Source organism: Calonectris borealis, chromosome 9 (genome assembly GCF_964195595.1).
Source record: "Calonectris borealis chromosome 9, bCalBor7.hap1.2, whole genome shotgun sequence".
Taxonomy (NCBI): Eukaryota; Metazoa; Chordata; class Aves; order Procellariiformes; family Procellariidae; genus Calonectris; species Calonectris borealis.
This window is the reverse complement of record NC_134320.1, coordinates 7,003,994-7,026,916: the sequence shown is the minus strand read 5'-3', so window position 1 is coordinate 7,026,916 and position 22,923 is coordinate 7,003,994. Positions and strand designations below refer to the sequence as shown.

General features: G+C 36.9%; 2 protein-coding genes across 5 annotated transcripts in view; both read left to right on the top strand.

Moving 5' to 3' along the window:
- NMNAT3 (nicotinamide nucleotide adenylyltransferase 3) overlaps positions 1–3,985 on the top strand; it is a 32,825-nt gene extending 28,840 nt beyond the window's left edge. For 2 of the 4 annotated variants that reach the window (XM_075158147.1, XM_075158148.1), the window contains one exon: positions 1,862–2,738. In XM_075158147.1, the coding sequence (XP_075014248.1) occupies positions 1,862–2,271 (410 nt within the window). In that variant the 3' untranslated portion in view covers positions 2,272–2,738. Of the gene's footprint in view, positions 1–1,861 lie in introns of all 4 variants that reach the window. The other 2 variants (XM_075158145.1, XM_075158146.1) reach the window with 2 other exon arrangements.
- Positions 3,772–21,163, top strand: RBP1 (retinol binding protein 1). Its single transcript, XM_075158150.1, has 4 exons — positions 3,772–3,924; positions 4,545–4,723; positions 17,476–17,577; positions 20,887–21,163. The coding sequence occupies exons 1-4, from the start codon at positions 3,852–3,854 to the stop codon at positions 20,938–20,940; spliced, it is 408 nt and encodes a 135-aa protein (XP_075014251.1). The 5' UTR covers positions 3,772–3,851; the 3' UTR covers positions 20,941–21,163.
- Positions 21,164–22,923: the final 1,760 nt, after the last annotated feature.

Genomic DNA, 22,923 nt, shown 5'->3' with positions numbered 1-22,923 from the left:
TCTGGAAAGCAGGGGATTGGAAACAGTCTAAACATGGAACTGAGGACAGGGAACTGGAAAGGAAGAGTAGAATCTGTGAATGGAAAGACAAGAAGATTGGAACTGGCATGAGGAAATAGATGGGCAGAGGACAGCTTGTAAGGGATGAAGCAGAAAGATCAGCTTTATCATGATAGATCTTCCAGGGTTGTATGAATCCTAAGGTTCTTGGTGTCTCATCATTCATCAGCTGTCAGAAGTATCTGGGACATTCTTTCAGAGTTTCATACTCTTGTAGCCCTGGTGCACACAGGGATCACAGACAACTTTTGCAGGTACTTCTGCACTAACTCAACTCAAGTATCAGAGATGAGAGCATTGAATCTAAAGGTTCCAACCTTGCAGATGTGGGTATCAAAATAAAATTTAGTGGGTGGTTTGTGGGGGAGAGGACTGTTACAAAAATTTCACATTCCTACCAAATACACTAATTACAAACTCTAAAAAAACCTGAATTATATTTTTAAGTATGTGGACAGTCTATGGTGATTGTGTCAGGCATGAATGTTTCAAGATAGCCTTGTCCCATACAGTCCTCCTTCTGTAGTAATGCTGCATTCAGAGCACAGAAAGGTGCAGTGCCCCTGCCTTCTTTGTTGTAGGGGTTGGAAGGTATGTAGTGAGGGGTGTAAGAAGAGAAGAAATGCTTGCTGTAGTTAACTTAATGGTATATACAAAACCTCTGCAAAACCAAGTGTATCTTTAGGCACTTAAGGTATGCTTTTCATGCATCATCACTGGTATGTTTCTTATTTTTCGAATTGCTGATTTAAGGTGTTTGTATAAGGCTTGCAGATGTGCTAGATGTCTGCAATCAGAAATAAATGTAAAATGGAGACAATACCTCCATCCTTCCCCTTCATTTCACATGAAGGCAAGGCTGTGAAAATAACTAGTCAATGTTTGTGAAATACTCAGATGGTATAATGATGAGTGCTGTAGAATAGACTTCAAGGAAAGAGATAGTTCTGTAGTGGGGCTTAGGCAGTGGGCAGCAATAAGAAATGGAGAGAAAACAAAAAAAATTGTACTAGTGAAGTATCATTCTTCGTCATTATTCAAGGTACAGCAAATTTAGCTTTAGATCTCTGTACGAGAATGAAAATGCCATGGCCACACAACACAAAATATAATCTGTATAATATTCTGCTGGTTCAAATTTCTCTAAAAATAAAATAAAACTTAGTAGGTCAACTAACTAGCTTGTACCAGTAAGGGTAGTTAGATTAGATACAGACCGTCATGTTTTAGATGCAGGTGCACAAACCCAGGCAAAATTATAGGTTGTTCTCTGACAGTATGCAAACCTTGTGTCTGTGTGCCAGAGTGCAGTAGGGCAGCCGCTCCCTAAGGGCTGGGGAGCCATACGTGGTAACACGGCGGCAGGCAGGGGCCTCGCTAGCTGGGGTTGGCCCCGCCAGTACCTGAGCAAAGCGAGCAGGGGAGGCTGGGGTGTAGTAGCCGGGTTCAACCAAGTCTAGTCTTTGTGCTAAAAGAATTCTCTTCTTTGTTTGCTTCTTCCCCTTTTTGGCTTGCTTGAGTGGAGGAATAATTCTCCCTTAACGTTGTACAGATAGTATTAGATATGCTCTGAGTGATGATGAAGTAGGTGATAAAGTAATTGTGACCAGACACATAAAATCCAAGCTGAATTTTTCTAGCAACCTCCAGGTAAAAACCTCCAGAAAACTAGAGTAAAGGTAAATAATTAAAAAAAAAAAAAAAAGAAAAAAAAAGTGATGAGTTAAAACCAGTTTTAAGTATAAACTTCCTAGAAAACCGGGCAAGTATAGAAATCTCTCATTTCCGTTTGTCTTTCCAGTTCTACCAGAATTAAAGCTGCTCTGTGGGGCTGATTTTCTACAGACATTTAAGACACCCAATCTCTGGAAGGAAGAACACATCAAAGAAATAGTCGAAAAGTTTGGTTTGGTCTGTATTAGCCGTGCTGGCTCTGATCCTGCTCAGTATATCAATGAATCAGACCTTTTAACTAAATTTCAGCACAATATCTTTCTGGTGAAAGAATGGATTCAGAATGAAATCAGTGCAACACAGATACGCTATGCCTTGTGCAGAGGATTAAGTGTAAAATATCTCGTACCAGATTCTGTTATATCCTACATTGCACACCATAATATCTACACAGCAGAGAGTGAGCGGAAGAACGAAGGTGACTTGCTTCAGCCTCTTAAGTTGCATAGTGCAACAGTAAACCCACTAAATGACTGATGTCTGTAGTGTGTGAAGTGGACAGACCTGGTGTTTTTTCATGTAAAGTTCTTGAGAAAGTTGGTTTTTGTCAATGAGGGGGAAGTACATCAGTTCAAAATTTCTTGAATTCATGTGGTGTTTTAAATTCATGTTTTTGTGTGTGGTAGTGCTTAAGCAAATTGGGATGCTCAGCTGCATAGCTTAAAATATATAAAGAACAGCTTCCTTGTGAAAATAAAAGAAATAAGATCTTAACAATAAATATTAATCTCCAGTAATACTTATGGGTCAAACATAGTACTTTCCTGAATTGTAATTCTGTAATGCTACAGACAGTTTTAGCATGAAGATGCCTTACTGTTCTGAAGCAGAAAAATAAAATGAACCATAACTTTTCTTTATATATGTATATTTAAATATATATTACTGCTAAACTTTGACTTTTTAGGACCCTGAATAAATTTTTGTGTTTTGGTGGTTTGGACAAGAGATGGAAATAAATCTTTCTTTCATGCAAGCACTTAAAAATGCATGCACCATTCATGTCACTTTTCAGCCTCCAGATTCACAAATGACAGACAGTCCTCATCCCCAGATTTAAAGTGGGTTTCTTTGCTTCTCTGATCCAGAGTCTTCTATAAGAGTAAGTAATTGCCAAAGCTCTGGAGTAGATAACATATCCAAGAGGAACTTCAGCTGTACTATTTGAAAATACAGAGTGGAAAATAAATTAAAATAGCTAAGAGGCTGTCTCAGTATTTGAGCCCTAATGTTAGCCAGAAAAATCCATTCTCTTACATGTTCGTTGCCTATTCTGCTGATTCAGTATATCTCATTTTTGACAGAAGACACCTTCAAAGAATATAGAACCTTTATAAAGTGCTATTTCTGTGTTTCAATGTTGCTTAAATTAACTGAAAGCATATATTCACTAGTGATGCGGCGTTTATCAATATACAGAATTAACCACTGCTGCTTAGTAGAAGTTTCCAACTAACTGGCCCTTTTTGAGCCCTCAGCTGGGCAAACAGCTTCCACTGGTAGTTCTCTAGAATTAAGGAGCTTGTGGAACAAGTTAAAGTAATGCCAGACACAAATTGCTTTCACTGAAAGAGTCTGTATGATCGTTTTCTGAAAAGAAGGCATAAAGTAGCTGGAACATATTCAAAGAAGAAGGATTCGCCTCAAAAAACACACAAGATAAGCGCTTGTATAGCTTTGGCTAATACCCTAAACTTAAAGCTATTTAAAAGGTTTTTTTTCTGAGTGGCATGAAAAATGAAGAGTAATATGGTTAAAATGGATCTCCAGATAATCAGTACCCTTACAGAAGTTATATGGAAGGTGAATGTTTCATTCTGTTTAAATCAAGTCATCCTGCTGTCATTAGAAATCTCAGAGGTTCAGCCTTGTGGAAGGATTTAAAGGCAACACTTCAACAATAATCGGATTAGAAGGACTTGCATAGCTACATGGTCTAAAAAAGAGATAAAAGAAACCAGAGTTCAGACTCGCCACAAAGAAAGGCAGTGAGCTGTGTGGTGCAGAATCAACACACTGTTCTGAGACTTTGATTTTGACAATTACCTAAAGTAGGGATGCCTGCAGATTTCAATGGTTACTGGAAAATGGTCAGCAATGACAATTTTGAGGAGTATCTGAAAGCACTGGGTAAGGTTCCCTTCGTGTTTCTTTAATAAATAATCAATAAATGCAACCTGTCTTCATCTTTACATGAATCTATTTTTTCTTGTACAGTCATAAATCATTTTTGTGAGAAACATTTCTTTCAGGAATGCACTTTAAGAATTGCCTTATGCAAAATTGTTTTGTCTTAAGCAGCCTCTACTTTTTACCATCTTGAAGCTTACATTAACAGAGATTAAACAACATAGCTTGAAGAGGTAAGTGGCAGATTTCAAACTTAAAAAAACAACCATAATTTGAAAAAGAGTAAAATTTTTATGTGTAATAAAGAGACAATAATGTACTTAATGCAATTTTGTGTGTTTGCATTTGATGTAGAGTGCTAGTATTTCTATAGAAATATTGAAGGCCTTATTAACTGTCAAATACAAATGGTATTTTTTAGGATTCCACATAATCAGAAAATCAAATCATTAACTTATTTAAGTTAAAAGAATTAGGTAATGGACTTTTTCCTGATGAGAAAGCTGGCCTGAAAGATCTGGACATTTACTTATCTTTGTTCGTTTTAGTTCTCCCAAGAGCTACAAGCTTCTTTTTGTGGTAGACTTTTCTGGATTAAAATAATTCTTTTTCTTTTTCAGATGTAAATGTTGCTGTAAGAAAAATAGCAAACTTGCTAAAACCTGACAAAGAAATCCTTCAGAATGGGGATCATATGATCATTAAAACGCTAAGCACTTTTAGAAACTACATCATGGAATTTGATGTAGGAAAGGAGTTTGAGGAGGATTTAGCTGGAGTGGATGATCGCAAATGCATGGTAAGAATTAGAACTGTAACAACGGACAGAAAAAAAAGAATATTAATAATCTGAGGCCTCTCACAGACCACATCTGTTAACGAATTTGTGTGGCTATTCCTAAAATTATTTCTGTACTTCTCAGTTTGCCGAGATGTGCACACAGTTTTTAGCGTGCCTTTACATTAAAGGGATGCTAATTTTAATCAGGAACACAAAACAATTTTGTCAATGAATGAATAGTAACTTCAATGAAACGTTACTCAATTATACTGGGATATTTGTTAGTCAAAAAGACATTTAGGTTCAGACTTTCAGAATCTCTTCACTGAGTAATGTTTTACAGTAAAGGAAATCCACTGATTGCCGGGTCAGGCACTATTGCCCGTGTGTAAGAATGGCCAAGTGCTTAGAAATTGCAGCTTTTCTTTCTTGTTCTTGTTCCTGTGCTCCTTCCTTCCTGGGTGTATTTATTAGAGCAGGCGCGTTAATTAGCCCACTGGAACAAATCTTATTGCAATCAATAAGCAAACACTGAGGACTCTGCCTTATGAGCTCTTTTTGCTTGCCAGAAAGACAGTATTTTCTAACTTATGACTGATAAATACCAATTAACAAGGGAAAATCTTGAGAATACCAAGTTCTTTCCTGTTAGCATGACACTTGCAATATCCTACAGTGACAAAGTTGATAAGCAAAAGAAAATTATCTCAGGAGGGTCTGTAGAGGAGAAGTCACATCAAAAAGAATTAATAGGTTTCCATTCTTAGACAGATAGTGCCATTTAAAACCGATACTATTCTCTAACACTAGGGTATGCAAATTTGCTTTTGCTCTGGTGATGGCAGGAAAGGGAAGGATTGTGAAAATCAGAAAAAAAGAATGGCTAGCTAGCAAGTGCCTCAACTAATCCTTCTGTACTCCTTGTTACAGAGGGTAGAAGCATGACAGAGTGCAGAATACAAAATTCACAGAAGGGAGAAGCAATGTGTATTTGTGTATAGGAAAGTGCCCCAATGTCATAATGCATTTTTGACTGCTGGAAGGCTCTTAATCAGGATAATGAGATCCAGATCCACTTTGAGTTATGAGCCCAAAGACAGACTTAGACTTAGGTGGCTAAATTACTGTCAAAGATAGCAATTCAGCTATGAGAGCAATGTTCAAAACATCTGCTCAAGTGTGAAAAATGTCTGAAGTCCTCAATGTTTGAGTCAGTGAAGTACTGGTTTGTGTGTGTACAGAACTGTCTCCATCTAAGCATCATCTGTACTTAAATACCATTAAACTCCATCTAAAGGAGGACTAAAACATCCTCTACATGGCAGAAAGAAGTAATTGTGCTCTGAGGCTGTCTAGCATGTACCTGCAATGAGTTCTTACAAAATGCGTCAGACAACCACTGTGCTGAAAAATCAGATTCAGAAGACATGAAAATGTGGCCCTTGCCTAGTCCTGCTTTTGAAATGCTGCATAGATTTAACACAACTCTTAATTTCCTGACAAATATCCTAAATATTTCATTATTTGTAACAGGCCAAAATTCTCTACCCTATTTTGCTAAATTGAGTGATGGGGAAGAATTCAAAATGTTGAACCAGAAAGAAGAAATTAGAGAAAAATTATTCTAGTCACTACAACATGTATTTGATTTGGAGTGGGACCTAGTTCACCCTACTTCCAAGGGTTGCTTAAACATTTTATCTATTGGCTGTTTAGTGCAAAGTGCAAAAAACCCAAGGGGTAGTCACTAACCCTGACGGTTTGTTTTGTTAAGAATGACTTAGGCACATAACTCCACAAAAACTTTCAGAAATCCTCCATGTACCTTTATGACCTCCAACAACAGATACCAACTGCAGCTGTACAGTTAAGGTCACTGATCACTGGTTCTCTCTTTGCCTTGTAGCAATGTATCATACTTTAAAGTTCAATTTTCTCATTAAAGATTTGTTTTCTACATGAGACCTCAGTTTTCTCAAAGGTAAAACAGCACAAGAAACTGTCTTTCTGAAGCCACTTCAGCCCAAATCTGATAACCGTGATGTCAGGCAAAACTTGCAGTTGTTAAGTAAGAAAATAACTCCAACAGTCCAGAAAGAGTCTTGTGAGAGAAGGGTCATGGAGGTGATACAGGAGATACCGGACCACTCCCTGAGTGGTGTTATAAAGAAAACCACCATAAAAGCAAAGGTTGAATATCATTCTTAGTGTTTCCTTTTCTCATCTATAGCTTGTGAAACTGCATGCCATAAATGGCTTAATCATTAACAGTCAACCTGTGTAATGGGAGAGATTGTGAATCAATTATTGTTATTTATATTGTGGACTGAGCAGACCACGGGGCAAGTTTTATCCAAGTAGCTCAATGTATGAGAAGTACAAAGTAACATTGATAAGACAAATTACACATTAAACATTAATCTATATAGCAGAGCAATCATCAGGAGACTAGCAAAAATAACCTTAGAAGTAATTCATCCAATAGGTATAGATAATTTTTTCTTTTAATGAAGAATATATCATCTAACTAGAGTTAACATATCAGTAAAAATAATATTAGCACGGTGAACAGGTTAGATCTTGTGTATAATTCACTGAAATTGTGTTCACCTTTCAGCTGTAAAACACGTCTTTGAGTCAGTCAGAGTAGAGTGTAACTACAATAATTCCAAATTGATACTGTCTGTGATAAGTAAAGGCTAAAAAGTTTTGCTGCTACTTATTTTAGAAGTAAGTCAAAGGTTTGACAGTAGGAATTGATACTCCTGTGATAGTATAGGCCCCCTCCTTCATTTCAGTTAGGATTTTTTCATTTTGATAGTTGGTCCCTCCTGGAAGCCTGTCTGAACTTTCTGGAACAGTGAGTTAATCGAGCTGGATAAACCTTAGCTGTTTCAGTTTGTCCTTTTTTTGACCTTTACCTGTTGCTTTCTTCTATGCAACATGTTTTTAGGTGATTCTGTTTTCTTAAGGGATATAGGTAATAGCAGTTGGTGACATCAGTTCCTTTAAGATTTTGTTTCTGTTGGGAAGTGAAAATTTGCTACTGGAATCTCGAGAAACTCAAAAGCCCTCCTAGTTTAGTTAAAGATGCAATTTCTCTGTTCTGTAAAACCAAAGATTAGGATAGTTGACCACACAGATGTGTGGACACAGGAGAAATCACTAATCACAGTGCAAGGTACTTCGAAGAAGACAGCTGATACTCAATGCATTCTAAGCATTACTGAAACCGTGTATGGAGCAAGCTGCAGCACAAACTAGTCTCTTAAGAAATGCAGACAAGACATCTGCATTCACTTAGCTCCGTAATGCTATCATGCTTCTCCTGGAGCTTTTCCCCAGAGATTTTATCTACTAGATAAAAGTTAAATAAGAGTTTCTCTATTTGTATGGCAATTTTGTGAAAGATGTGTTTCTGCAAGTTTAATCATACTTAATATTTAGGGTTTTTTAAAAATTGGCAGTTTGAACTACAAAGGTAAAATGAAAGTTTACGTATTCAGGAGCATGTTTTATTCTTTGTAAATACTACAAGGTGCACATTAGACAGCGTAGAAAGAAGTTTAGAACATTAATATTGTATTACATTATTTCTCATATGATGTGAAGTTTGAATCGGGCTATGTGATAAAGTTTCTACTACTTTGAAGAGTTTATTCATGGTTTTAATTATATCAGATGTATAGTGTACAAAGACAGAAATTTAAAGTTAAATGGGTAACTATGGGTTTGGTATTTCCTGAATTGAGTATTTGATCCTGCTATTTTCATTCTCAGTGAAGCTCCAGTCTCATAATGAAATTTCCTCAATTTTAAAGATAAATTCTATAATCTCTAGTTGTGATTAATTTAGTGAGCATCTCAGGTATTGCCCTAAGTATAAAACCTTGTTTCATGCACATAAACTTTACTGTGGAAAAAATATACTGTGCACAAAAGAGGCAAGACCTTATTGAAACAACAATTAATTGAAAACCATCTCTGAAAGTTTGTCTCATTCATCACCAGATACTTGTGCCTCCCCTTTTCACCATCAGTAGTAAACAGTGAAGCTGAGGAAGCATCTGCAATGTGAAATATATACCAGTAAACATAAGAACGGGACAGGATCTGACACTAAGCAGAAAAGTTAGCCTTATGTAGCTTCACAGTGCATTTGCTTAGTATATCAGTCAAAAGTTTATAAAAAAGTTAACTGAAAAAACTAAAGGCTGAAACAAAGGCTGAAATTTCATGTTCCAAGTCTTTGCACCCAATGAATCAAAGCAGATTGAGAATGGGATAGCTCAGATGCAAAATTACTTCCCTAAAATTTTTACTTTTCTAATCATCTTGCTGCTAAAGTCAGAGAAAGTTTTTGCATTACAATTTTTCTCTGTTGTTCAAGCATTTGAATGAGACTGAATTGCTTTATCTCACACTATCCAGAATGAATCTATCTTTTGACAGAGACTAAGGGCAAGTGATCTGTTCAAAAAATCAAGGAAGATTCTATGTTCTAAATATAGAACAGCAGAATTTCTTGGGTAACTGAAAACAGTGTTAGTTGCATTAGAATTGAATATTTGGCTAAGCAAGTGAAGGATGCTTCAGAAATTCAGAGCCTTGTGCTCTTTGGCATAGTAATATTCTTCTTACATTGAAGCAGGAAAGGAAATGACAATGACTGGGAACTGGTAAATAGATAAAATAGCAAGAATTTGAAACTGAAGGTAGAATATCAGACATATTAACCATTTAGCTAACCAAAACAAGCAGAATATAACCATGGATAAGTTATCAAATGAGCATTTAGGGCTCCATTATTGGAACTAATATAACTAATATAACTTAACCTGGAGTTAAGACTTGCTGAGGTGGGGTAGGGTGAGGGGGATTTGGGAGTTGTAGAATTCACTCATCAGGTCTATCATACATCTTACCATATGAAGTATCTTCCTGACAATATATAGTCATCTAACGTTTAAGACAGCCACATAAGGATTGTTCATAGGCACAATACTTCTGTCACACAAACCAGTGCTAGTTACATGTGCTGTATCCTAGTGAAAGGAGGCAAGTTGTTTGAAACTGATCATGGCTCTGTTTTAAATAACAAACATGCCTAATGTGAAACTGATTCTACTCTAGTTTGTATTCAGGAAAAATGCAATGAAGTTTAGTTGTTCTGGACATAATTTGGTATATACTGCTGCAAGGTCAGAACAAAGTCCTGTTGTTAAGTCACATGGCTCATGAAGCTTATTTAATTATTTAGGCAGGGTTCCTCTGTTCCACAAATGGAATTCACAGCTGTTAATCTAGTTTAGAGTAGGTATTGGAATGAAGACTTTGCTGCCAGAAAAACAACAACAACCAAGCAACATTCCAATACTTGGAATTTCGGTAGGGATTCCCCACAGGGTGAGAAGACTCAAAATAAATTGTGCCTGTCTAGTAAGATGCAAGATCAGCAATATGTCTTTACTTGATCCCTCTGATTCAACTATTTTGTTTCTTTACCTCTTCAAATGCTGTCCTTTTCTTTTTGGCTTGTAAGTATTTTCTCATATACTTTGTCGGAACAAGCATTGTTCTAGAATGACTGTTGCTCGGAAGATTTTTTTATATCATTGCTTGTGTGTATATACTGGTCTTCTCTCAAATCTAGTGCCTTCTCTCTCTGCAGTACTGTAAATTCCCCAGCGCCGCACTGGAATAATCTCTGACTTTTGCGGGGTTTTATTTTAAAGGAGGTAGTCTTCATGTAGTTTTTTGTTGATACTTCTGACCTTTTACAAACTGCTGTCCACAAGTGAGGAAGAACAGTCCTCCTGTCAACCCCTCTGAGGCTCCAGAGAACTCTTGGATCTGGCTCAGGCTCTCTAAAACTCTGGTTCATTCAGTCTCTGTGCCTCAGTGAAGAGGAGCTGTTTCCTTTTTTCTGCCTTGTTTCACCCTGCATGCTCTTCTGGCATTACTGCTTATTACCTGTAAGTGATATGCTCAGCATATTTGCGCGGTGATGTCAAAAGAGATCTTTAGAACCTTTTGCCATATAATTTAAGATGTCATTAACTTCAAATTTTGCAGTGCTGGATTCATGTCTAAAACCCGAGACTGATCAGAAGCTTTGAGCTAGTTATTCACAAAACCACTGTGAACATACTGAATCTTTGTAGGGGAGGTGGTTTTGGATGGGCTTAGCATTTCAGCTTTTTGTGAATCCTAAAAAGCTCAGAGTGTTATGAATGCAGAAAGTGCAATCATAAAGAATCAGCTGAAAACCTGAGAACGAGACTTACCAAATCCAATTTTGAATGACAAACCATTAGTGTTATGTACAATTGCATCTTCCTAAAATTACACAGAGGATAAATCAATTGTACACATTAATTTAAACAGTAAGTGTCTTAGAATCGATTCTGATCCTTGCACAAAGCACACTGGATGTGCTGTTTTGTACTTTTTTTCCTGACATAGGATATATACAAGTCTTCCTATTTTTGTATTATTTGTATACAATTTTATTTCAGTAAGAAAAAAAAATCCACCATTCCTAAGAAATAAAACATTATGCACTGTCCAAAATATTGATTCTACTCCTCCTCCCACATATTGTCATCTGCATAGCCTGGAGCTTAGGCACATTTACTTTCCTACTCCCTGGAACATGTCTCTAGTCATTGCTTTCCTTCATTGCTCTTATGAGCAAGGATTCGAAATAAGGAATTTGAACATTTAAGACCTGATCCTATCTGACAGCAGCTTACCCTTTGATCTAAAATTTGTCAATCCAGTCCTAAGCCCCTTTGCTAGCAATGGAGATGCTGACAATCATAGAAGCAAAATACTGCTTCTAGAAGTGTCTCATCTTTTGACTACAGTGAACTTCAGTAAGCTTATCACTCAGGTACAGAATGCCCACATTATAACCAGCTTGTCTTTCAATAACAATCTGAGCAAGTTTGTAATGGCATGAACACATTTCAGAATCCTGTAGCTATGGATACCTATTATGAGACATCACATCTGCCAGCCCCACAAGCAGCTGAGAAATGAGTAGTATTGTACTACCAGCTATTTCCTATGAGTTAACTTTGGGAGTTCTGTTGCTGCATGGCTAAAAACAGGAATGATGAAATGGGAGTGCTTCTACAGGGTTGAACTGAAGTTAGTAAGGGAAGGAAAGGTTGGTATAGACTTTATCATTCGACCCACCTACAGGATGGCTAAATATGTATAGCCTTTGTCCAGCAACAGTGTCTTGAGATAAAGTCCAGGAATCCTACCGTTAATTTTTCTGTTGGGTTTGTTGTTGTTTTCTCAGTAGTTCATCTGTCTGTCACCAACCTGCCAGATGCAGATTTGATGAGATAAAAGGAGTTACAGGATGGAGAGATGACAAACCCTGAGCATGGTTGTAGCCCTCCTGTTAGCCGTGTGCAGGAATGCCTCCTACATAGAAGATCATAGGTAGTGACTACAACATTACAGAATGCCCCTTCACAGTTACATTAGATTTTGTCTGTGGTATCAACATTAGTTTATTACATCAGCGCTTAATTTGATGAAAATTTCTGCTGCAGACTGCTTACCAGAGGTTTTTATATCACTGTGATACTTAATACGGATGAAAATGCTTTATCTTTGTCGTGGTGTAACCTGGCAGGCAGCCAAATACCACACAGCCGCTCGCTCACTCCCCCTCCCTCCCCCCCACGGGACGGGGAGAGAATCGGAAGGGTAAGAGTGAGAAAAACTCGTGGGTTGAAATAAAGACAGTTTAATAGAACAAAGAACAAAAAAGGAAAATAATAATGATAATGATAATGATAGAATATACAAAATGAGTGATGCACAATGCAATTGCTCACCATCGGCGCTGACCGATAACAAAATAGCGATCACTACTTCCTGGATCATGCCTACCATTCATATACTGAGCATGACGTCACATGGTATGGAATACCCCGTTGGCCAGCTGGGCCAGCTGTCCTGGCTGTGCCCCCTCCCAGCTTCTTCCAGAGCATGGAAGCTGGATGTCCTTGACTAGTAGACTAGTTAGCAACAACTAAAAACATCAGTGTGTTATCAACATTCTTCTCATACTAAATCCAAAACACAGCACTAGGAAGAAATTTAACTCTATCCCAGCCGAAATCAGGACAATCTTGAGAAGATATTAAATATCTTGTTGGATATATTGCCTTGTTTGACCAAAAATTCTAGGATATTTTCTTTGGTGTTATTTGTAAACACAATACAGGACACAACTCTCATAAGCAGAGAATTACTGGATTGAGATGGAGCACAGAGTATGTATGTCGTGCAGTTTAAAGCATTGCAGTCATTTGCTGCACCATAATATAGAGACAACACTCTGAAGGGAAGTAGAAGAAAAATAGAATTGCTCTGTTTCTCCTACAGATGGGAAATCAATAACATATTTTTGATGAAAGGTGCTAACTGCAATTCATATTTGTAAATGCAATATGTCAAAAATCTATGTAGCATTAACAAAAAATGTTCATGGACTACTTTAAAATTTTTTTTTTTTTCATTCACCTGGAAAATACATTATGTATCTTAAACTGCAGAGCACATGGCACAAGCAAGCACACTAGAAATAGCCAACGTGGGAATGAGAAACATTATGCAGAGCCAGCATCAAATGTTTTTGCATTTAGACCTCATTGGGAAATGCAAAATTCTGTGATAAAGTAGTTTGATGACTATTTCAGTAAATTACAAAAGTCAGTATCTCTGGCTGTGGGTCAATATGACTTGCCACTAGAAGCTGGAAGTAATATCTATTGTAATTCTGCAAGACTTCACTACTGTTACTGCTACTAGAGAAAATGCAAATAGATAGTCAATAGATTTGTTTTGATTTTACTAACTATTTCATTTAATAAATCTACCTTGTCTCATAACTGAAAACAGTAACGAGAATACTTTAATTATCATTTCTTCTAGCTTTAATTTTCAGGAAGATGGTTGCTATGCACATATATTTAAACCTTCATAACACAAAGAGATTAAAACACTAACTAAAGTATGTGAATGGCCAAGTAATAATCTAAGTACACAAAAAAGTGTAAGACTACAGAAATCATATCATAAAACTAGAGAAAATTTGAACATTTTTTGTGTTCTCAGGCTTCAAAGGCTTCTTCACCTCCCAGAGGAGCTCCATTCTCTATTATTACACCCTAAGAACAAAGAGTATATAATCCAAAAGATGTGCATATTGGTGGTTAGAATTTTTGGGAAAAGTTAAATCGAGGCAAGACTCACTCTTATTTGTCTCACTCCATTAACTTTTCTTGTGCTCCTTCAGTATTTTTAATCACACTGTTGACTAATCACATTGATCACTATTTTCTATTGAAGTTTCCTACAGAATTATATACATTTAACCTAAGAAGTATTCATCTTAGGTTTAAGTATGATTGGGTAGTAAGTAAGCAAAATTTAAGCTTGCTTATGATGACTAGATTATGTACTATCTAGTTGAAAGGAATAAATGAAGTCTTCCACTTATCCTAGAAGTAGTACAAGATTCTTTTCAGTTTTAGAGAAATACTACATTTTCATCTAGTTGGTTCTGTTACCATCAGGAAACTGCAGCTTTCCAGTGTCCTCAGAGTTTGTCTACTTCTCCTCCTCTTGCTTGTGGAGGAAGATGAGGAATAGGAACTGTCTGCCTGGGGGTGCTCACCAAACCCTGGCAAAGATTTTCAGTCATTCCAGATAGGAGACAGTAACTCACTCTTTGTAATCAGGCACACCTTAGGTAATGCTATTATCAAAATGGTGGCAAACAAGGTTAATTATAAAAGCCTACTTTTCTAAGAAGAGTTGCTTTACATAAAAGGTAAAGCATTTCTTTATCTTGATAGTGTGTGCCAGGAGAGGAAAACGACAGCAACTAAAGGTTCATACAGAACTGCCTTACTAGTCTATTCAAGTGCTTTACTCCTAATTATACAATGGCGATATCCTGATCCAATCTTTAAAAACAAATTTTTGCTCTTATATACAACAAAAGAGATTATATTTACCACCATTTGCCCTACAGTGGAATTTCTGGAATATTATTATTATGTTCTGACTCAAATATTTGGAGATGTTCTACGGCAAGCATTGCTGTATCTTAGGTGTTGGTAAAGGGTGGACTATTAGCAGCAGCCAGTGCATATATAACAGCCATAGCAACTCCAGCCTCAACTAATACTCAGTGTGTGTCTTAATAGAGATATTTGGAATGGAAGAACTTACTTCAGTCTGAGTTAAAAGAGAAGTTTCTATCATCTTCTGTATTAGTTGTGTCTTTTATTATATGAGACATTACAGTTTGACCTAAAGAAAGAAAAGATAAAAATGCTACTGATTAATCTTACTGTCATAAAGTCCTGCTAACAAAGAAGAGGACATTATGTTCTCCTGCAATACATTCTGTCCTTTATAACCTTCGTAGCAAATTAGCCACATACAAAAATCAGAAACTGTATGGTTTACTCATATCCCTTCAATATTTATACTTCTCAAAGGGAAGGCAGAGGATGATAACCAAGAATATTGGCTGATAAAACAGCTTGGTTAACGGTCTGTGGTATTATACTCTTTGTGGTTATCACCAAACTGCCAAAAGCAATATCTAATCTTGACTGGAAAAACAAGAAAGCCAGAGAAAAAAGTGTTTTGTTTTCTGAGATGAAACAATTTCAATCACCCTTGGAGGCTGAAAAAGTTAACATTTCCTTGCGCTGCTACAAACATTTCTCAATTGCCCCCAAGTGTACTAAACTAGTGAATATTATCAAGACTAATAACTTCCACAACTGAATTTGAACACTAGTAGTACTAATAAAGTTGGATCTTACTTTATGATGGTATATTGCCTTTGAATTCACATATAAACCCACAAAATTTAACTATTAAGCTAGTCTAATGATTAAACTATGCTGAGCTCATACTCAATGGATAAAAATAAATGCAGCTACTAAGCAAAGTTGCATATACAAATGTTCATTCCACATGTAGCCTTTGCATCTACAAGTCATCGGTAGAAATAATGTTCATTTTCTGATACATTCATTTTTTAGAATAATCAGAAATTCTTAGAGATGTTAACTTATAAATTAAACATTTTTCACTTTGACTAGTATTATTTGTTATCTTCTATCTCCAACTGGATGTCTACAGATTCAAAACAGATACGGAAGAGGACTTAAACTATGATGACCACATGAACTACAGCTTTACCCAAATATATGATTCCTTCCTGCATTAGCATTTGACACGTTAAAAGGATATGGCTTTTTAAAAATGTTATCTACTACTTGGTTTAAATACATCATTTTACAAGAGTGAACAGAAGAATTTGTGAATGCATTTTCCAAATCAGAGAGATTTTTAGCAAGGACACATGAGTTTGTCTTTCAGAGACCCCATATGGTGCACACAGATTATATGGGATCAATAACAATGCTTTGCCTATGATTATCTATGCTGGCACTCTTTCTAGTGATTCACTTTCCATGCTTGTTTAGTCTAAAGCTTCCCAGGGGTGGAGAGTGCTGGCTGTACTCATCTAAAGATAGTGGCTATCATGGTTATCGTTTAAGAATTAATTGTTTGTGACATACACAAATTAAATAAATAGGGCTGCGTAGTTCTCGAATGTTGAACTGGTTTTAGTTCCAAGAATGATAAACGTAGGCTGACTTCTTTTCTGAGAAACTACACAGGATGGATGCAATAAGTTTTCCTTTAATGATAGATCAGAATTCATCTTCTCTCCATATTTGGCTACTCATACAGGCAGTGGCTGAAGACTTTTACAAGGTAGACAGTAATTCCATATTTAGTCCTTAGATTCACCTCAAACAAGCTGGTTTAAAAGCCATGTGCTAATATTGATGTTAAACTGTACTCGTGAAGCACAAATTGTCCCTGATCTTCCCCTTCCCTCTTTAAATATATTAGAGAGTATTGCTTCTCTTTATCTTAAGGAGACGTGAAAGGCAAATTGTCAGTAAAGACTAACCAGAGTAACAAGCTGTAGGGTGCACCCTCATACATTTAAGTAGTTTTATGAATCAAGTTCTACTGAACTACTCAGGACAGCACCAATATTCACAAAAGTGCTATGTTGAATCCTGCAACACCTTACTCCCACTCTTATTCTGCCAGTCCTGGCTCAAGTAGTTCTCCAGCTACAGTTACACAAAGCAGGATGCTGGCAAAGTTACCAATTTGCTGATACTTCCAAACAACTCTGCTCGATGAAGGAAGGCGGATTAAGACATGGGGAAAAAACAGCTCAGGATTTAAAAGCCTTTTTCATCCATAGCTGCCAGTAGGTGGGTACTTTTTTCAGGTAGAGCAGCTGGGGAATCCTTCTTATGGTGGAAAAAACAAACTGAATCTCAAGTTTTCAGCTGCTTTTGCAAGTACAGTATTAGGTTGCACATCCCTTCTGCTGCTGTATTTGTCAGCAGGGAGAGAGGAGTGTGCTCTTACACAATGATTTTTATGATTTTTTTCTTGCATTTAAACAGCTGTATCTCATCCTTCCAGATTTGACAGGCAGTTGGGCAGCAACTTTCTATTTAAGCTCATTTCTTTTGTAATTCTCCTAAGTGTTACAACACTCTACAATTATTCTTCTTATGACATACATTAATCATTTATTATATTAGAGAGAAATTTTGCTTTAAGGAAACCAATCATAAATATCAGGGAATACACAGTAACACTGAACATATGTATTTTGTTAGACCACCGTATCTTGGGATGGAGATAAGCTGCTTTGTGTACAGAATGGAGAAAAAGAAGGTCGTGGTTGGACCCAGTGGATTGAAGGAGATGAAATGCACCTGGTAAGATCATGCAACAGGTTTTAAATGCCACTCTATTAAAATGGTTAGATGTAATGCAGCAGGCTGTGCGCTACGTTATCTTGGCTTACTTTGACATAATTACGTATTGGTGCGGCATTTGACTTGTTCTAAAAGAACGATTTCATTTGCAGCCATTATGCTTTTATGTCCCTTACAAAGACTGCCTGATTTCAAAGCAGTAGTCTTTCTGTGTTAACTGTCTGTCCAGACATACCAGTTTGAAATGTTTACACTGAGGAAGACATTTAACAGAATGTCCTTCATGCAGTCTGTGAAATACGCAGTGTGGGAGCTGGTGAAATTACGCATCCAACAATAAGCCGGAAGGGGAAAGTACACCATTGTTCTTCTAAAATAATTACAGTCCAGCCTGTGTTATAGCCTAGAGAACTAAAACAGCAATTAAGTTTTTGAAATGTCATGTTCTTTCAGATCATCATTTTTATCTTTCTAAGTTAACAGGACCTGAAAGAAGATGCCTATTCTTTTCTCACATAGCTCTTTATATCATCCTCACTCTCTCATCAATATGAGTAAAAGGCAGTCTTCCTGCTGAGATAATAAAATCCAACCTCCATTTCTGTTCACTGTTCAGTACTATTAGCATTCAGCAGTCTAAATGGATGTTCTCTAAATATTCAAATCAGTAGCAGAGTTATGAAATCTTTGCAAAAGTACCCCAAACCCCTTATTACTAAACACAATTTTCAGGAAGTACTGGAAGTCCCAGAAACCTGTTCGAGAAAGGAATGTATATGACAGATCTTACCACCTGGACTACATACTTGATATAATGCAGGTAGGGAGAAAGTTACTGTGTAATTGATCACTTTATAGCTGAGGTCATGGGCTCACTGAAAGTAGGGGGGAAGCAATAAAAAGGAGACTCCAGAATTTCCTGTGTATACATATTCCTTCTATCTATACACAAACACACTACAGTATTTCCACACTACTTCCCAGCTTCACAACAGTTGGTGCCATGACACCAAGCATCAGCTCTTTCAGATTCTCAGCTGGTAAACAGGTTGCAATTAGCTGGAAAATGTCTGGCCTAGAAGTTCAACTTACACCTTGCTACACTCAGTCATACACATATGTGCACTCATCTGCCCATACATGAAGCAACAGCACTAGTTGCGCTTGGATTTCTCTGTATTGGCATCCTGGTTTCTGTCCCTTGCCAGCTCCGCTGTCATTATCTCTTCCCATTTCCTGTCACCAACACCAATTTCTTTAGCCCCGATTTCTGCTATCCTTACTCTGATTCATGCTCTAGCCATACAACCTAGCCATGGACCTCCAGGCCAGACCACTTTCTGTACTTGAACCTGTCAAGAGTTTGATTTTAGAAGTCATAAATTCAGATTCAGTTGCTCAAACATATGTGTCCAGTGCCACTTTAGGTACCCCAAAGTAACCTGACTAATCCGAGGCTGCTTTTTCAGAAGGCTCTGAAGAGTTCTGTATCATACCTGCCAGCTCATGCAGGCATCCATGCACTCATTGGCACTTGTACCATTTATCACAATCTGTCTCCATGTACACAACAGTCAGTACAAAATTACTCCATGCAACGGAAGTAACCAAGTGTTTTAGAGGCCAGTCCCCAATATTTCAGTTTTATCACTTTTTATATTTCATGAGCTTCAGAAGATGTCCTCTTTATTTCTCTCAATCCTTGTTAATGTAACTTTCTGCATTAAACATACGGTAAGAGTCCCATTTAGTATCTTATTTTTGACCAGCTAAGATTACTAGGTCCTGTACTCTTGAGAGTCCTTTGATACAATGGGCAGTTACTTTTAAAAAATTGATACTTCGATAGCTTTATGATCCTATTGAACTTTACACAATGAGCCAAGTGTTAATTTAATTCTTTCCACATTTCTGTAGAGAATAGTACCACATCCTTTAGTAGTTTATCGCCTCCTATTTTCTCCACTTCATTCTGTGGTCTGTACTTTGTAGTTCTTTTTCCTCCTTAGATTCTATTTTATGTGAGTGACTTATTTGACCATTCTCCATTTTCTTTTGAGTTTTATTGCCCTTTTCTATTGTATTGATTGCTTCTGCTCTGTAGGTTTTTGTCACTGTCAGCAACTCTCTTAGGCCTTATTGCACACTCTTTCTTCTGGGTTACCTATATAGAAGTGAACAAAACAGGTCCTAACTAAAATCACTGTATCAGTCTGCTTGTTTCATCAATTCATCATGAAGCACTTTCTTTTACTAGGGACTAGCAACACAGGCCAATAAGGTTATTGACTCAATGTAAGGCTTTTTTAATATGTCATTTTATCAAAGTCCCCCATAAGAAAATGTGCATAACTTCCCAGGAAACTCTGCCTCCTGTTTCCTCAAAATTTTCTGACAGCTTTGTTAAAAGTCTTATCTTGAAATAGAAAGTACATCTCTTCTGCTAGGTCATACATAACCCATGTCTTTATGTCCCTTAAGAAGCTCTACCCCTTTTTCTTCTTCCACCAAAACCAAACACTTCCACACATCCCCACAGATACTGTGTGCACTTCTCAGGTCTAACTTAAATAGTTTCAGTAGTGGAGAAGATTAAACTGCATCTTCAGTGAGATTAGGTAAACAACAGTAGGCCTCACAAATCAGTGCCTAAGATGTAAATATCATTGCACCTGCTTAGGCACAGTTCACGATGATCCAATGACTAGCAAGTAGGGGTTTTTGAAAAGCTCTTATGGAACACAAAGGAACAGTAGACAGCATTAGGCACCCAGTAAGGTCAAGTTCAGTCAAAATTCACTGCTGTGCTGTGATTTATAGACCTAGATCAAATCTTCTGTACACAACTTCCTGTCCTTTTCTAGCCATGATCATTGTGTTGCTAGAGTGGGCTTTCAGCTGATTTCTGGTTTTGTAGGTTTGAACTATCAGTCATCAACATACAGATTCGGAACTGGTTATTCAAATCCATCCCCAAATAACTTCTTTATGTGTCCAAAACAGAGAATGCCCATTTCAAAGACCTAAGCAGTTGCACACACTGCAAATAGAGAATAATGCAGCAGGAACATATTTGGCCCTTTAAGATCTGAGATCGCAAAATAACTTCCCTTAGTCCACCTTTCACCAGAAAACAAATACAAACCAGCTGGTTTCTTTTAGGATTAAAAATAGGCTAAAATGTGTACAAGCTACCCAATCTAATTTGATAGAAAATTGTGGATACAAATTAAGCTGGACATACACATGAATGTATAATGCATGTGTCCTATGTAAAAGTTGTATTTTTTAATTATTTTCTCTTCCTAGGAAATAAGAGTGTGTGGAGTCAAGTGTAAGCAGGTGTTTAAGAAGGTACAGTGAGCCTACTGCTGAAACAGAAGTGAAGAACAGTAGAATTTACAGACTTACCACCAAATCTCCAAATGCTAGTAATGAACATCACCAGTGACGAGAGCAAACACAGAAATGAAGATCACATTAGAACTGTATAGATAGAATGAAATCTTTTGAACAAATAATTTTAAAGAAATAACTGCAAATAAAAGTATTTTTAGAAATGCAAATTAAAGATACTAAACACTATAAATGTGTGTGTACCATAATTCTTGACTACACCAAAATAGGACTGTTTGGTATAAAACAAAATACTGGAGTTTAAGACCTTGTAAGCCAGTTTTTTACTTACAAGGGAAATCACCCTTCCATAGCCTTAGCAAGGGGCCTTCAGGCAGTCTTGTTTTCAAATGTTGAATTGTTGTTGTAGGGAAGCGACACCTTTCCCTACTCTGCTGCAACTCCTGTGCATAGCATTGCTTTTGCCTTCTTTAGGAACCCAGTGCTGAGATTGAGAGAAATTGTAGACGTATAAGTGGGAACAAATGCCGCCATTCTCTACTAACCAGAGACAGTTTTAAAATACGCACTATTATTAAGCCTGTTTAGAAAAGCTAGCAGCCTGATCTAATATGAAGAAATGGAGGTTCAGAAACAGTCATTGTAAACTATAAAGTTAGTACAGCAGGGATGATAAACTTTCTGAACTATGGTATTTCAACCATACTATATATATTGTGAGTGTAGCACCAGATGTGCTGTAATGGACATCTAATTCAATTTTGTGAAGTTTTAGTTTTTACTTTACATCAGAAAGTACACAGAAAATATTATCCATGAAGACTTAAGCATCCCCATGTGATAAACAGGTGAAAAATACTCCTTCTCCATGTAAGTTCTTGTGTTACTATTGCAACAGCTGTGGCTCATACTACTTAGAATTATAGACATATGTAATGCAATTGTTTACTTTAAGTTCCCTTGTAATTTTTTTCTTGGCAATACATAATACTCATGCCTAAGGAAGACTCTGGGAATTATACTTGAGCCTAGTCAACCAGATACACGTAGAAGCTGTTTTTCTCTCATGGAAGAGTGTGTTAGCCATCTATGTTTCCATAGCTAAATGGATATCCCTCTTGACTGATATACAGACCAGCATTTAATGGTGATTAAGTTTTCTTGTACTTGGCGTGGGACAGGTCAAAACTGGTTACAGTTAAATAAGATAGAAAGGATGTGGAGGAGGGAAAAGGATCAGAAACCTGTGTATCTCGGGTTAAAAATACTGCTCTGCTTAAGTGAAATTGCAAATAGCTGCCTACTTAAGATGTTATTTATCACCTTACACGAGGTTGGGGATATCCCAGTTGTCAAATTTCAGTGCATCAGTCATTTGTTTTGCTTGAAAGGTTATTGGACACAGAAATTTCTTTCCTTCAAGTTTCTAAATTATTGATTTCATAACCATGCACACCCTCCAGATACCTCTCCACTCTTCAGCCCCAAGGAAAGCAAGAGAACAATGGAAAATAGGAATGAATTCCAACTTCACATTTATAATAGATCTTAATTTTTTCAGACCACCTATATTTTCCTTCTCATGTGAAAATTGAAACTACACGATAAAGAGATGGCTCACACCACTATCCACAATTAAACTTTGCATAATTCTTTTTAATGTTCAGCACTGACTGAGACCTTTTTTGAAATGTAGTTTTCCTTCAATAGAACTTGGCAGTTCATAACCCTTAATTCACCAGATATCTTCTAATTTTTGCCTGCAGCTCCCTGCAGTCTTGTGTAACATTCACAAACTCTTTTTGCAGAAGGTTGTAAGTGGATCAATTAACATCTAACTAAGTAAATCCAATTGTTAAAAGCTATTATTATTGTAATCAAACAGACAGCTTTTCCCTTTTGGGTCATTTGGTACAAGGGCAAATTTAGCACCATGCTAATAACTAATGGCTTATCTACCAGAAGCAATGTAACCTGCTTCTAATTATG